Source organism: Prionailurus bengalensis, chromosome C1 (genome assembly GCF_016509475.1).
Source record: "Prionailurus bengalensis isolate Pbe53 chromosome C1, Fcat_Pben_1.1_paternal_pri, whole genome shotgun sequence".
Lineage (NCBI taxonomy): Eukaryota > Metazoa > Chordata > Mammalia > Carnivora > Felidae > Prionailurus > Prionailurus bengalensis.
The window spans coordinates 101,250,106-101,262,390 of record NC_057345.1 but is presented as its reverse complement, the minus strand read 5'-3'; the positions used below and the strand labels follow the sequence as shown (position 1 = coordinate 101,262,390).

At 37.9% G+C, this 12,285-nt stretch overlaps 1 protein-coding gene across 2 annotated transcripts in view; it reads left to right on the top strand.

Annotated features, from left to right (window-relative positions):
* The window catches only part of GDAP2 (ganglioside induced differentiation associated protein 2), a 59,897-nt gene extending 48,010 nt beyond the window's left edge, over window positions 1–11,887 (top strand). For both annotated transcript variants that reach the window (XM_043575962.1, XM_043575964.1), the window contains 2 exons: window positions 7,387–7,530; window positions 11,417–11,887. In XM_043575962.1, the coding sequence (XP_043431897.1) occupies window positions 7,387–7,530; window positions 11,417–11,464 (192 nt within the window). In that variant the 3' untranslated portion in view covers window positions 11,465–11,887. The remainder of the gene's footprint in view (window positions 1–7,386; window positions 7,531–11,416) is intronic.
* Window positions 11,888–12,285: the final 398 nt, after the last annotated feature.

Below are 12,285 nucleotides of genomic sequence, written 5' to 3'. Positions count from 1 at the left end.
TAAATGAAAGGCTTTTCCTGCTCTTTGTTCAGTAAAGTTCTGATTACATAGTCTTATCAGATAACATCTGTTATATCAACATTCCTACTATTTTGTTATGCTTAGTGGGTGGCTAATTTTTTTCTTTCTGTAGCACTTAAAGATATCACTTGACTATTTCTCCACATCTCATAATCCATTTATATTTTGTTCACCCAGTAGCTACTGAATATTTTTCTTTAAAGGAGACAGGAGGATTAGGTTGGTTTTTAGCATGTCTGCTCTCTCCACTTTTATTCATTATTGTACCAGAGGTTCTAACCAGTGTAATATGGCAAGAAAAAGAAGCAAAATGCCTCTAGATGTAGAGAGGAGTAAATAATACTGTCTTTATTCACAGATGACATGAGCATCTATGTAGAAGACCCTGTGGTATCCTCAGAAAAACTAGTAGAATTAATAAGTAAGTTTTATCAGGGCTTCAGGGTTTGAGATCAGTATTCACAAGTCAGTTGTATATATTAGCAACAGGCAGTGCAATTGAAATTTAAAAGATAATGTTATTTATATTAGCTTCAAAATCTATTAAGTGCTTATGGGTAAATAGGGCAAAAGATGTGAAAGACTCGTGCACTGTACAAGTTGTGTACATTGCAAAACATTTGTGAGAGAAAGGAGGCATAAATAAAGGAAGACATGCTGTATTTGGGGGTTAGAAGACACTATTATTGTCAAAATCTCAGTGCTTGCTAAATGTACAGATTCAATGCCAATCAAAAGTTCAGCAAGCTTTTTTGTAGAAATTGACAAGCAAAAATGCAAAGAACCTAAAAGAACCAAAGCGATTTTATTTATTTATTATTTATTTATTTTTAAATGTTTATTTATTTTTGAGAGAGAGCATGAGTGGTAGAGGGGCAGAGAGAGAGAGACAGAGGAACACATAGAATCAGAAGCAGGCTCCAGGCTCTGAGCTGTCAGCACAGAGCCCGACGTGGGGCTCAAACCCATAAACCGTGAGAACATGACCTGAACTGAAGTCGGACGCTAAACTGACTGAGCCATCGAGGCACCCCCTCCCCACTTTTTTTTTTTAATGGAGCCAAAACAACTTTAAAAGAAGACCAAAGTTGAGGACCAACACTCCCTGCTTTCAAAGCTTATTCTAAAACTGCAGTACTCAAGACAGCACAAGGTATTGGCATAAAGGTAGACATCTAGATCAGTGGAGCAGAATAGAGAACCCTGAAATAGATTCACGTGTATAGAGATAACTGGTTTTTGAGAAATGTGTGAAGTCAGGTCAGTGGAAAAAGAACATTCTCTCCAACAAATGATGCTGGAACAATTAGATATCTATATGCAAAACAACAACAACAACTTTGACCCATGTCTTGCATCACATACAAAAATTAACTGGAATTGGGTCAAAGACCTAAATTGTAAAATGTTAAACTGTTAAACTTCTAAAAAGAAAATATAAGAGAAAAAGCTTTGTGACATTGAGTAAAGCAAAGATTTCTTAGATACAACACCAAAACACAACCCATAAACAAAATTGGACTTCATCAAATTTAAAAACTTCTGCCTTTTTAAAGATGGTTAAGAGAGTGAAAAGATGAGGCTACAGCCTGAGAGAAATCTTTGTAAATAAGCATTTATCTGAAAAAGGATTTCTCTTTAGAATAAAGGAATCCCAGAAATCACTAATAAGGAAAAACTCAGTTTAGAAACGGGCAAGAAATTTGTGCTAGCATTTCCCCAAAGAAAATATATAGATGGCAAATAAGCACACAAAAAGATGTTTAATATAATTGGTCATTGGGAAGGTGCAAATTAAGAATGAGGTATCATTGCACTCCTGTTAGAATGCTAAAACTTAAAAGACTGCCCATACCAAATGTTGGTGAGAATGTGGAAGAACTGGTATTCTGATGCAGTGCTGATCTGAATGTAAAATGTTACAGAAGCTTTGGAATGCAATCTGGCAGTTTATTTAAAGAGTTGAACGTACACCTACCATGTGATCTGGCCATTCCACTCCTAGTATTTACCTGAGACAAATGAAAATCTATCTATACAAAGACTTATACACAAACGCTCATGGAGGTTGTATTGTAGCCCCAAACTGGAAACGACCCCCCTATGCCCGTCACTGGGAGAACTGATAACCAAACTCGTATATCCATACAATAGAATACTACCCAGTAATGAAAAAGGATGAAGTGTTGATGCACATCACAACACGAATGGATTTCTAAGTAATTATGCTGAGTAAAAGAAGCCAGACAAGCATGCACACCGTATGATCTCATTCGTATAAAATTCTAGGGCACACAAACGAACGTGTAATTACGGAAAGTAGAGCAGCGATTACCTGCAGACAGGGAGGAGGGTGGGGGGGGGTGGGAGGAGGGTGGGAGGGGAGAGTGGCAAAGGGCCCTGAGAACCTCCAGGACTGATGGCTATGTCCTTTTTCTTGATTATGGTGATGGTTTTATGGGTGTGTGTGTGTGTGTGTGTGTGTGTGTGTGTGTGTGTATATGTATATATATCAATGCTTAAAAAATTGTATACTTCAAATATGTGCAGTTTATTATATGTCAGTTATATTTTAAAAGGTACATTTTTTTAAACTGCAATGAAATACTGCTACACTGCCACCAGAATAGCTAAAATTTGGAAGACCGGCAGTACCAAATACTGACAGTGATGTGAAGTGACAGGAATTCTCCTACATCATAAGAGGGAGTTGGAAATCATGCAACTGCTTTGAAAAGAGTTAACGAAAATTTCTTATAAACTAAATATATACCTAGCCTGTGACCCATCAGTGCCACTAAGTATTTACCCAAATGAAATGAAAATTATGTGCCAAAAAAGACTTCTGTAAGAACGTGCATAGCAGCTTTAGTCATAGCAGCCAAAGACTGGAAACAGCCAGGCACCCATCAATAGGATTATGAATAATTAAGCTCTAGTATATTCTCGTAATGCAGTGTTTCTTGGCAGTGAAAGAGAACACACTACTGATAGACAGAACCACATGCTAGAATCTTAAAAACATTAAGCTGGGTAGGAGAACCCTTACATAAAAATTGTACTGTATGAATCCATTTATATGAAATTCTAGAGCAGACCAGACTAATCCATGGTAGAAAAAAAATCAAAACATTGTTTGCCTCCATGGAGAGGGCCATAAGGGAAGAGGAGTATGAGGGAACATTCTGGGGTGATGAAAATGTTTTCTAACTTAATAGGAGTTTTTGCCTCTCCAGTGTGTGCATTTGGCGAAACAGTAAAAGTACACACAAAATCTGTGCACTTCATCAAATGTAAATTTTATAGCAAAGAAACTGAGTGAACGTTGAATTCTAGTTAGAGAGATGAATGCTGTATTTGGGGACAGCTTCTTGATGTCTGCAGTTTACTTGCAAATGCAAAAACGTAAGATCCACAGATGGATAGACGGATGGATAAATATGTGATAGAGAAAACATAAGGCAAGTGTTAATGATTGAGTGGTGGCTATGCTGGTATTCACTGTAAAATCCTTCCAACTTTAGTGACTATTTGAACATTTTCATAATTTTCTTTTGTTACAAATTCAGACTTACCAGAATAGTGTTCCTTTATACCAGACTTATAAAAATGTGTAGCCACTGTTTGCTAAGATATGGCTTTAGTCCCTCCTCCTCCACACAGAAAATCTATAAATAGCTATCCATCCTGTGACTTTGATGGAAACACATTACCAGAAATTTCAGAGTTAGAGCCACTAGCCTTGGCTGTCACACGTTGGAACTGTTTCAGATAGGAGTCAGTGGCAGGCTGGGCAGAGGCTGAAGACCAGATGAATAAAGTGAAAACTGTTATATTACCTCTTCATAACATTTTGGGATGGGGAAAATTAGGATTGAGAGAATAAAACCCATGTGTAATGAAATCCACCATTATTTTATACTAAGTCAAGAACTCTAAATGGGGTGTTTGTAATTATAAAATAATGAGATGAAATCAAGGGCTAATAAAACAATCGAATCACATTGTTCTGATTTTGATACTCTTCAGATCTTTTCCAGGCCACTCCACCCAAAGTGGTAATAAATTGACTGCTCATATAAATCACTACTCTTTTTCTCCTTAGAAGTTTACTAATACAAGGCAAAGTAACAGAATTTAAACCCACCATTGATTCTGGCTCCAACTGATTAGTGCATACGTGTGTAAACAGTCTTCTGGTTTATATTGTTTTGTGATTCTGTGTTCTTGGCTTTGCGTTTGTGAATAATTGGGTGAAAGAATTTATGGCATTCACAAAATATCAAAGCAGTCCTTTTTCAAGTTTTACATTTTTTTCAGTTTGTTAAAATAGTAGATAATAAGTAATACAGATTTACCTATGTAAATGTATATGACTTATAAATAATTGAAAATTAAAAGTTAAGCTATATAAAAGTTAAAATTTTAAAACGCGAAGACAGTGTTCTTGAGTTTTCTGCTCAGGTTGCTGAGCAGAAGTTAACTGAGTTTCTACTTCTATCTACTTTGAGTAATTTTCTCTTGCAATACATGGAGGATGTGAAGAAGGTAACGGCAGAAAGTGCGACAGAGAAATGTGTTTCTTTCACAGATCGCTGCCTGAACTTCCCCAATCCAACCGTCTTTTTGAGTTTACTGCCGCCGCCCCCGTGTTGGTCTGGTGTGGCATATGCAGGAGTGCTTTCGTAGAACTGTACAATTAAGAGGGACCTTAAAGATCATTTAAGTCTAATTTGCTGATTTTATAGATGAAGAAACTGAGGCACCGATTGAAGGGCAATATATTTTTATTGTAGAATGAAGAAACATTAAACCAGCCCTAAACAGTATTAAAGTAATAAGCTCAGAAACTCTTATTACTCCATTTGTTAATTCTTCTAGAACATATTGAATTCCTTTTTTGGTTGGGCATTAATTGGATGCTATGAATATGGTATTGAATAAGACGTTCCCCACATTAGGGAGTTTATAGTCTATTTAGAGAATCAGATAATATAATACTATTGCTAGCTTTGCAGTAACATGAGTAAACAAAATGTTGTTGGAACATTTAGAAGGAGGCTCCTTTTCCGCTTTGGGTGGAGGGTGGTAAAAGAAAGCCTCCTCATTGGGGTGAATTTTGATCTGAGCTCTGAAGAACACTTAGCCAGGCAAAGAATTGAGGGAAAGGGTGTCAGGACTATAAAAGCAGCATGTAAAAGGGTTTTGAGGCAGGAGAACAATGGCACAAAAGTCTTCTGCATAGGCCCTTATAGCTCTGTATGTTTCTCCCTTTTTCCAAGTGGCTGGGGCTCCTTGCATACATAGGTAGTCACGTGTCTCTGTGGGCCATTCATTACAGTCAGTACATTTTGCCTTAGCTAGTTGTTAGTCTCATGCTTATAATCTGGCTCCTCTACTAGGCTCTAAGCTCCCTTTAGAGGAGCGGCTCTATCATTGTTTTCCTGTTTGACGTACAACTCAATGCTTAGGACACAGATGACCAGCAGATGTTTATGCCTTGCATAAATGTTTACTGTCGTAACACAGCCTTCTGGTTCTTCTCTGTCCAGACTCTACAATCTTCTAATTTTCTTAAGCTCCTTCTGGAATCTGTAACATGTCTGTGACCTCTCCATAGCTCTTAACTGGTTTATTAGCTACCTCTGTGGCCAGTCTGAGAGCTTCTTCTAATCTGCAAGTTTCACTAACCTAGTTTGCAGAAGTTTACATTCGTGAGGTATGTAACAGCATGTACTTTAAAGGAACTGATGTCAAAAACTGATTGGGGGTATGTAATTGAGTGACTATTCAATTTGATTTAAATTAACTCGCCTAGTTCTAGCAAGGCCAAATGCCTCCCCTCCCCTCCAACACCCCCCTTTAAATAAACTTGGTAATACTGGGGCAGGGGGAGAGGGTAGCGGAGAGGCTGATGTTAATACTTGAGGCCTTATGCCAGTCATTGGTAGTGTAGCCAAAATAAAATAGTGACTCAAGCTGTAAAAATCATTGTAAAGTAAGTCCTATCTTTATTTATTCTTTCTTTATCAAATATTTTGAGAATGCTGGTTCTGTCTGTGTCTCACAAAACATTAGGCTGTTATTCTATGATTGTCTGCCAAGTACTAGGGAAATTATAGAAACGGACGTAAGAAACTGAAATCCTAGGAAGCAGGAATAAGTGCTCTAAATGCAGTGTAAATTTCTGGTATTAAGAACTCAATAGAAGGGGTAATCTGGAGCTGGAAGGGAGAAATAATGATTGAAAATGAGTCTCTACCAAGTTCTGCAAATCTGGACAGGATCCTGATAAGTCAGTGCAGCGTTGTCTCTCTTCTTTCATGCCTTTTCTTGTAAGAAAGCGTGAAGGAGAAGGAGGTGTGTCATATTAGGGGCCTAGAATATGTGAAAGGTTTGGACAGCCAGTGGAAAATGTGGTAAGACATTAACAAAATGACTGGCATCGGTGGCAGATATCCAAAGTGTCCTGTATTTGTAACGTGCCCAGTTGTACATTTGTAGCGCACTGTCCCAGGGCACACGTTCGCATGCACATTTCCTTCTGTAAATAAAATGGGGATAGCGACAATATTGCACCTACTGCGCAGAGCCGTTGTGTAAGCCATTGATAAACGTGACTGATCAGATCAGCAATTGAGAGCGATGAACAATAATTTGTGAGTTCCAGCTGTTGCCTAGTTTATGTCACTATTGTTTGCTGTTAATTTTTTCTTTTTTGCAACAAATTTTGCAGACTGGCTCTTACAGAGGGTTTGCATGTTGTAAACTGAAATGAGTAAAGGTGGCTTCACGTTCACAGAAGATTCACTTTGACTAAGAAAGACTGCATGCCAAATGTCAAATGAAAAATAAATGTATCACATTTCGGCACAAATTTTCTTCAGTCTCATTTGGAAAAACGATGAGTTTCTGAGATTTGGAAATGTTAACCATTTTCAGAGTACCACTGAATCCATTATTCTACCAAATAATGCGGGGTCTTTTTGCCCACAACCCACAGTAAGAAGCGTATATTATGTGACAACACACTACACATGGAAGCATACAGACCCCTCACAGAAGCGGAAGCTTCATGAAACACTTGGCTCGCCCCTTATCACCTTCCCTAGTAATTGTTGCTCTAGCGTGTTTCCTTTTCATTGTGGTTGTTTTTAATTCTGTCCATAATCCACTAAACTAATTGCATAATTCACTGATGAGCTACCACCTGCACTTTGACAAATACGGCTCATTATAAGCTTTTTCTGACATCAGTTTCAACTTTGAAATAATAGTTTCTCTCTAGTATAAATTTCCAGAATCACGTTGTGCATTTCTAACACTGGCCCCCGGCTTAAATTGTGTTTCTCTTCTATTGATTAGGTATCAACATGGTTTTTTACCACCTTTTCTGTCTCAGGACTGAAGGACAAAATCCACCATGTGGACAGCCTCCACCAGCTATTTTCTGCCATATCACCAGAACAGATTGATTTTCCACCTTTTGTCCTTGAATATGATGCCAGGGTAAGAAGTTCCAGGAGTTCTCCCTCACCCGGTGTAGTATCTTAACTGCTCTATGGGGCCCTGCTTAGGCACACAGCATCCTTTTATTATAAGATGGTATTAATGCAATTCGTGTGTTTTAGTAAACTTGGCAGTATCATTCAACATTCTCTCCCTGCAGTAACTAGGAAAACGCTTTGTCCTAAGAGAGCTTTTTCCTCAGTTAACTTTTCAATGGGAGATTTTTCTGCTGGTTTGAAGCCAACCCTTGCTTATATGGTCAGTTTTCTGCCACCTCTGCCGAATTTCCTTAAGATTGAATCACTTTTTATCTACATAAGTAAGGTTAGAAGAATCTCTTGGTGTCTGACATTTTCAGCATTAATTCAAACAAGGTAGCCTAGCCTTTACCCTGCTGCAAGTTTCATTTTGCTGAAAGTTTATCTAATGTTTTTAAGAACAGGCAATACTAGTATTATTATTACTTCTAGATGAATTTGTGAATATATCAAACACTAGTAAAGGGCTACTCTTGAGTGTCATTAAAGCTCTATCCATCGCATTGTGTTTATTCTCACTACCGCTTTAGTAGTTAAAAACAAAACAAAAGTAAGTAACATGCTTGGCCAAAAGATCATCAGTCTCCTTATTTAACTGTTGCTGATTACGTAACATTATGCATGAATCAGGGAATATATTTGAAGGTTATATTAAGCTTCAAATGGATTGTTCTTCCCCAATTATTGTACAGCATGTATACACCAAAATAAATATTCTACAAGACATTTTCTCTCCACCATTTCTTTAACTTCAGCTATAATTCCTGTGTTCCTTTATGTGAAGAGCAAAGTATTTAATGTGTTCTAATGACTAATAAAATTTCGTATTTGGCTTTTGTGCAGAGAGGATTTGTAATTGGAGTAGCTGGATCATAGAAAGATTGTTGAATATGTGGAAGGGGGGGAAGAATACCAATTTGTGTTCATGCAGATTGCTGGGGTAGAAAATAACCTTATTATTATTCTTTTGAACTATATATCACTCTTCTTAATATTTAAAAAAAATGGATAGCGGGAAATAAAAGGAAAGATACTAAAAGACATTTTGAGATCAAAAATTTGGAATGACAGTTCAAAGCTAGTGTCTGGATTTATAATATATTTTCTGGGGTAGAACATACAAGTTGGATTGCATTGGTTAGAAAACCCAAACGACTGTTTTTTAAGCCAACACATTTTCTATAATCTTAGGGGCCCATAAAACAGACTTTCGTTAAATATCAACACCACACTCTAGCCTGGTTTTGTCTGTCTGTTTTGTTTGTGTGCTTGTTTTAGGTTTTTTCTTCTATTTTGCATATCAAATGCAGGCCTAATTAATGATGTGATTAATTACATTTTAATAAAACAACCTATAATGTAACACTTGGGTCATTGGATCATCTCTCTGTGCCTGTACTAGAGCTTTCTAAAATTGAGATATCAGGCCATCTATATATAAAGGCCAAAGAGAAGGACAAAAAAAGGGGAGAAACTAAAGAAGGTGTCAGGAGACAATATGGAAAGGGCTGGCAGAGGGCAGGTCACTAGATACTAGAGCTTTACATGTTACTTGCAGCACTTTGGCTCTGTGGTCAGTGGGGAGTGTTCTACAAGGGAGAACTGCCATTATATTTCTATTTAGAACCATGGCAAAAGCAACAGTGCAGAACGTGACTGGAGAAGGATCACACTAGAGGCAGGGAGACAAGGAAGAGGCGAGTAGAGGATCGGAGGAGAAAGGAGACTAGAGCTGGGGCAGCAGCAGTGCTCATGGCAAGGGCTTGAAGATCTTAGATTTAGAAGTAGACATTTTAGGAAATAAAACCCACAGCATTTGGTGACTGAGGAAGCCATTCAGGAAGATGAAAGGACAAAGATGCCTAAAGTGACTACCAGAGCTTCCGCCGTGGGAGACTGGGTAGATGGCGTGGCCGCCACCCCAGAGGGGCATTTTGGAGGAAGAGCATGGGGGGTGGGGGCAGTGTTGGAGTGGGAGAGAGGAGACAGGCGGTGTGTTTGTTCAGTTTGTGACACTGCGTTTGAGGTGGCCCATGGAACACTGAGGTGGAGATCCAATAGGTGGTTGGTTATTGCCTTGTAAGGAAACATTTTCTCTTGCTAGGAAGAATTGAAAGTATGATTAGAGAAAAGGAAGTAAGTATGGAGTTGGTTAATTTACTGGCATGTTCAGTCATGCCTTGCACATAGTAGGTGTGATGTGGCGTTTGTTGTTGGCAGGTCTCAGCGGGCTTCTATTTTCTGGGTCTTGTGTGACTTAGAATAGTGACATAAGTTTTATGGGAATGAAAGGAACCTTTGAAGGTAGTTAGAAGGTAATTTTTATCTATCGGTATCAAAATGGTACGGAGACGATTTCAGAAAAGGAGCTAGCCAGTCAGCACTCTTATAAATGTAGTCGAAGAAGAGTATACAAGTTTACCTGGCGACAATTCTTCAAAGTTCTTTGACTGTTTCCAGAAATAGAGAAAATAGATTGCACGGCAGTCTCTTGCACAGTGTGAGACTAATGTAAAAAGCTCTATTTCATAGCATTAAGAGTTAGATTTGCCCTTCCTACTTTATCACAATTTAATGCGGATGTAAGAAACCTAAAACAATATGGTAGTCGAATGGAACGGAGAAATCTTAAAGACAGATAGTGAACCATTTCTTTTCAGATGAACTTCAAAGTTGATTTATTTGTTGAGGCATGTTTCGTAAGCATAGCTTCCATGCGTGTTGAGGATACAGGATTGGTTAGTATGAAAGATCTTGATGGGCAATTCTGAAATACAAAACAAAAACAAAAAGGCTTTCCTTAACTTTTTTTCAAATAACATGAAAGGCAGCCAATCCTAGGATTTGTTTCTACCTAATTTTTAGAAATGTTTTTAATATCTGGTCAGATTTGTAATCAGAAAGTAAGTTTTCCTAGATATTCTCTTGTTTCCCGGGCTAAGGTCCCAAGATCAATTCTTGCCCTAGAGCACCTGCTCTGAAGAATATTAGAGCTTTTGATTCCCTTAGATAACATTTAGCCACCTACTGGGTTCAAAACCAGATACATTTAATGCTCTGTCATAACCAATAATGTAAATGTACCGTAAAGCAATGCTATTTTCATCTGTCCGCCATTCTGCTTTCCTAATTATTATCTACATTGGTGCTAAACAGTTCTGTTTATGATTTACTGACAAACAAGTTTTTTGTCAAATACTTTCCTTAGATATGAGAAATGAATCCTACGTCCAATAAGTATAATCAGAGGTCCATCTACCATAAAGTGAACTGTCTTCATTTTTTTATTAAGATAAAGTTAGCCAAAATGAAGTCAGGAAATTTGTCCTTACTCTTGTTTTCCATCATTCTACATTAATTTAAGATGCAGCACACAGTAAGACAATATAGTCTAAAAAAGTAAATCTGGGTGTTAGATTTGAATAGACGAGGATTTAAATTCAGACTCTTCTGGTTACTGCTGGCTGGCCTTGGGTGAGTTCTGCAAGCTGTGTGATCCTTGGTGTCTTCTTTTGTAAAAAGAGGATGTTATCTACTTCATGGCATTATGTGAGAATATGAAGGGATAATGAAAGGAAAGTGCCGATAAAGTGTCTGGTATATAGAGTTAAATATTAAGTAATGAGGTTATTTAAAAATATTACCATCCTGATTACCTCTGCCTACTCTACACCAGCTCTGGCTGACTCCAGCGGACCTGGTTGGATGGCTGAGGGCCTTGCTCGGGGCCACGCATGTGCTAGACATTTTACAGAGGCCATATCGCCGACTGTAAATCCCGTTCTTTCACATTCCCATTTGAATTGGTTTTATTACTTAATGTTCTTGTCTTTTTTTTTCTTCCACAGGAAAATGGGCCTTACTATACATCTTATCCCCCATCACCAGATTTGTGACCTGCCATCTTTTAGCGCTACTGGTTTCCAGGGACGTCACTTTCTCCACGAATTGCTACCTATTGAAGTGATATTCATTTTTGCTCTTCAGATCCAGAGAGCCTTTTGTCCCCACCTCTCTGGTATTTTTTTATTGACTGTATATTTTCTGGCACATAAGCATTCTGAAAATGGTAGGCCATTCCGAACTGCACACTTATTTTAAATTTGTATATTTGTATCAAATGAAAATGTTCATTTTTAGAGGGTTGTTAATAGAAATCGGGGAGCAACTTTTGAGTATCTTCAGTTTCCTGAGAGGACACTAGATTCTCCGTTAGACCAGCCACCAATGTTGTCCATGCCATCTCTCTAACATTGCACGCTTCCTTTGTGTACTTCACTGTTTCTCAAAATATATAGAACCAGTGTGTGCTGACCATAGATGCATTGTTTGCTTCAGATCCTGGCACTACATTTTATGCAGATAATTTGGTTATGATAAAAGAGAATTGTCTGGGATCAAGGATGTGGAAATGTATCTGAACAAAATACCAAAATCATTAGCAAAATATAGGTCTTGGAATCTTACTGCACTAATTAAGACGAAGATTTAAGGACTAAAGTTCCTTGGATTTATGATTTGTTAAGATTGCCACTGTTCTGGTCTCAGTAGTGGAGTACAATAAGACCATATCTTCCGCCTTTTTCCTATAATCATGGGTGATTTGGTTGCCTTATTTTAGAGGACTTCACTTATTAGTACTCTTAAGTGAAAGGTATCTCTTAGACTCCATCAGTGACCCTTTCGAGAGCGTGGTCTTCCCAGAGGTGTGATTTTG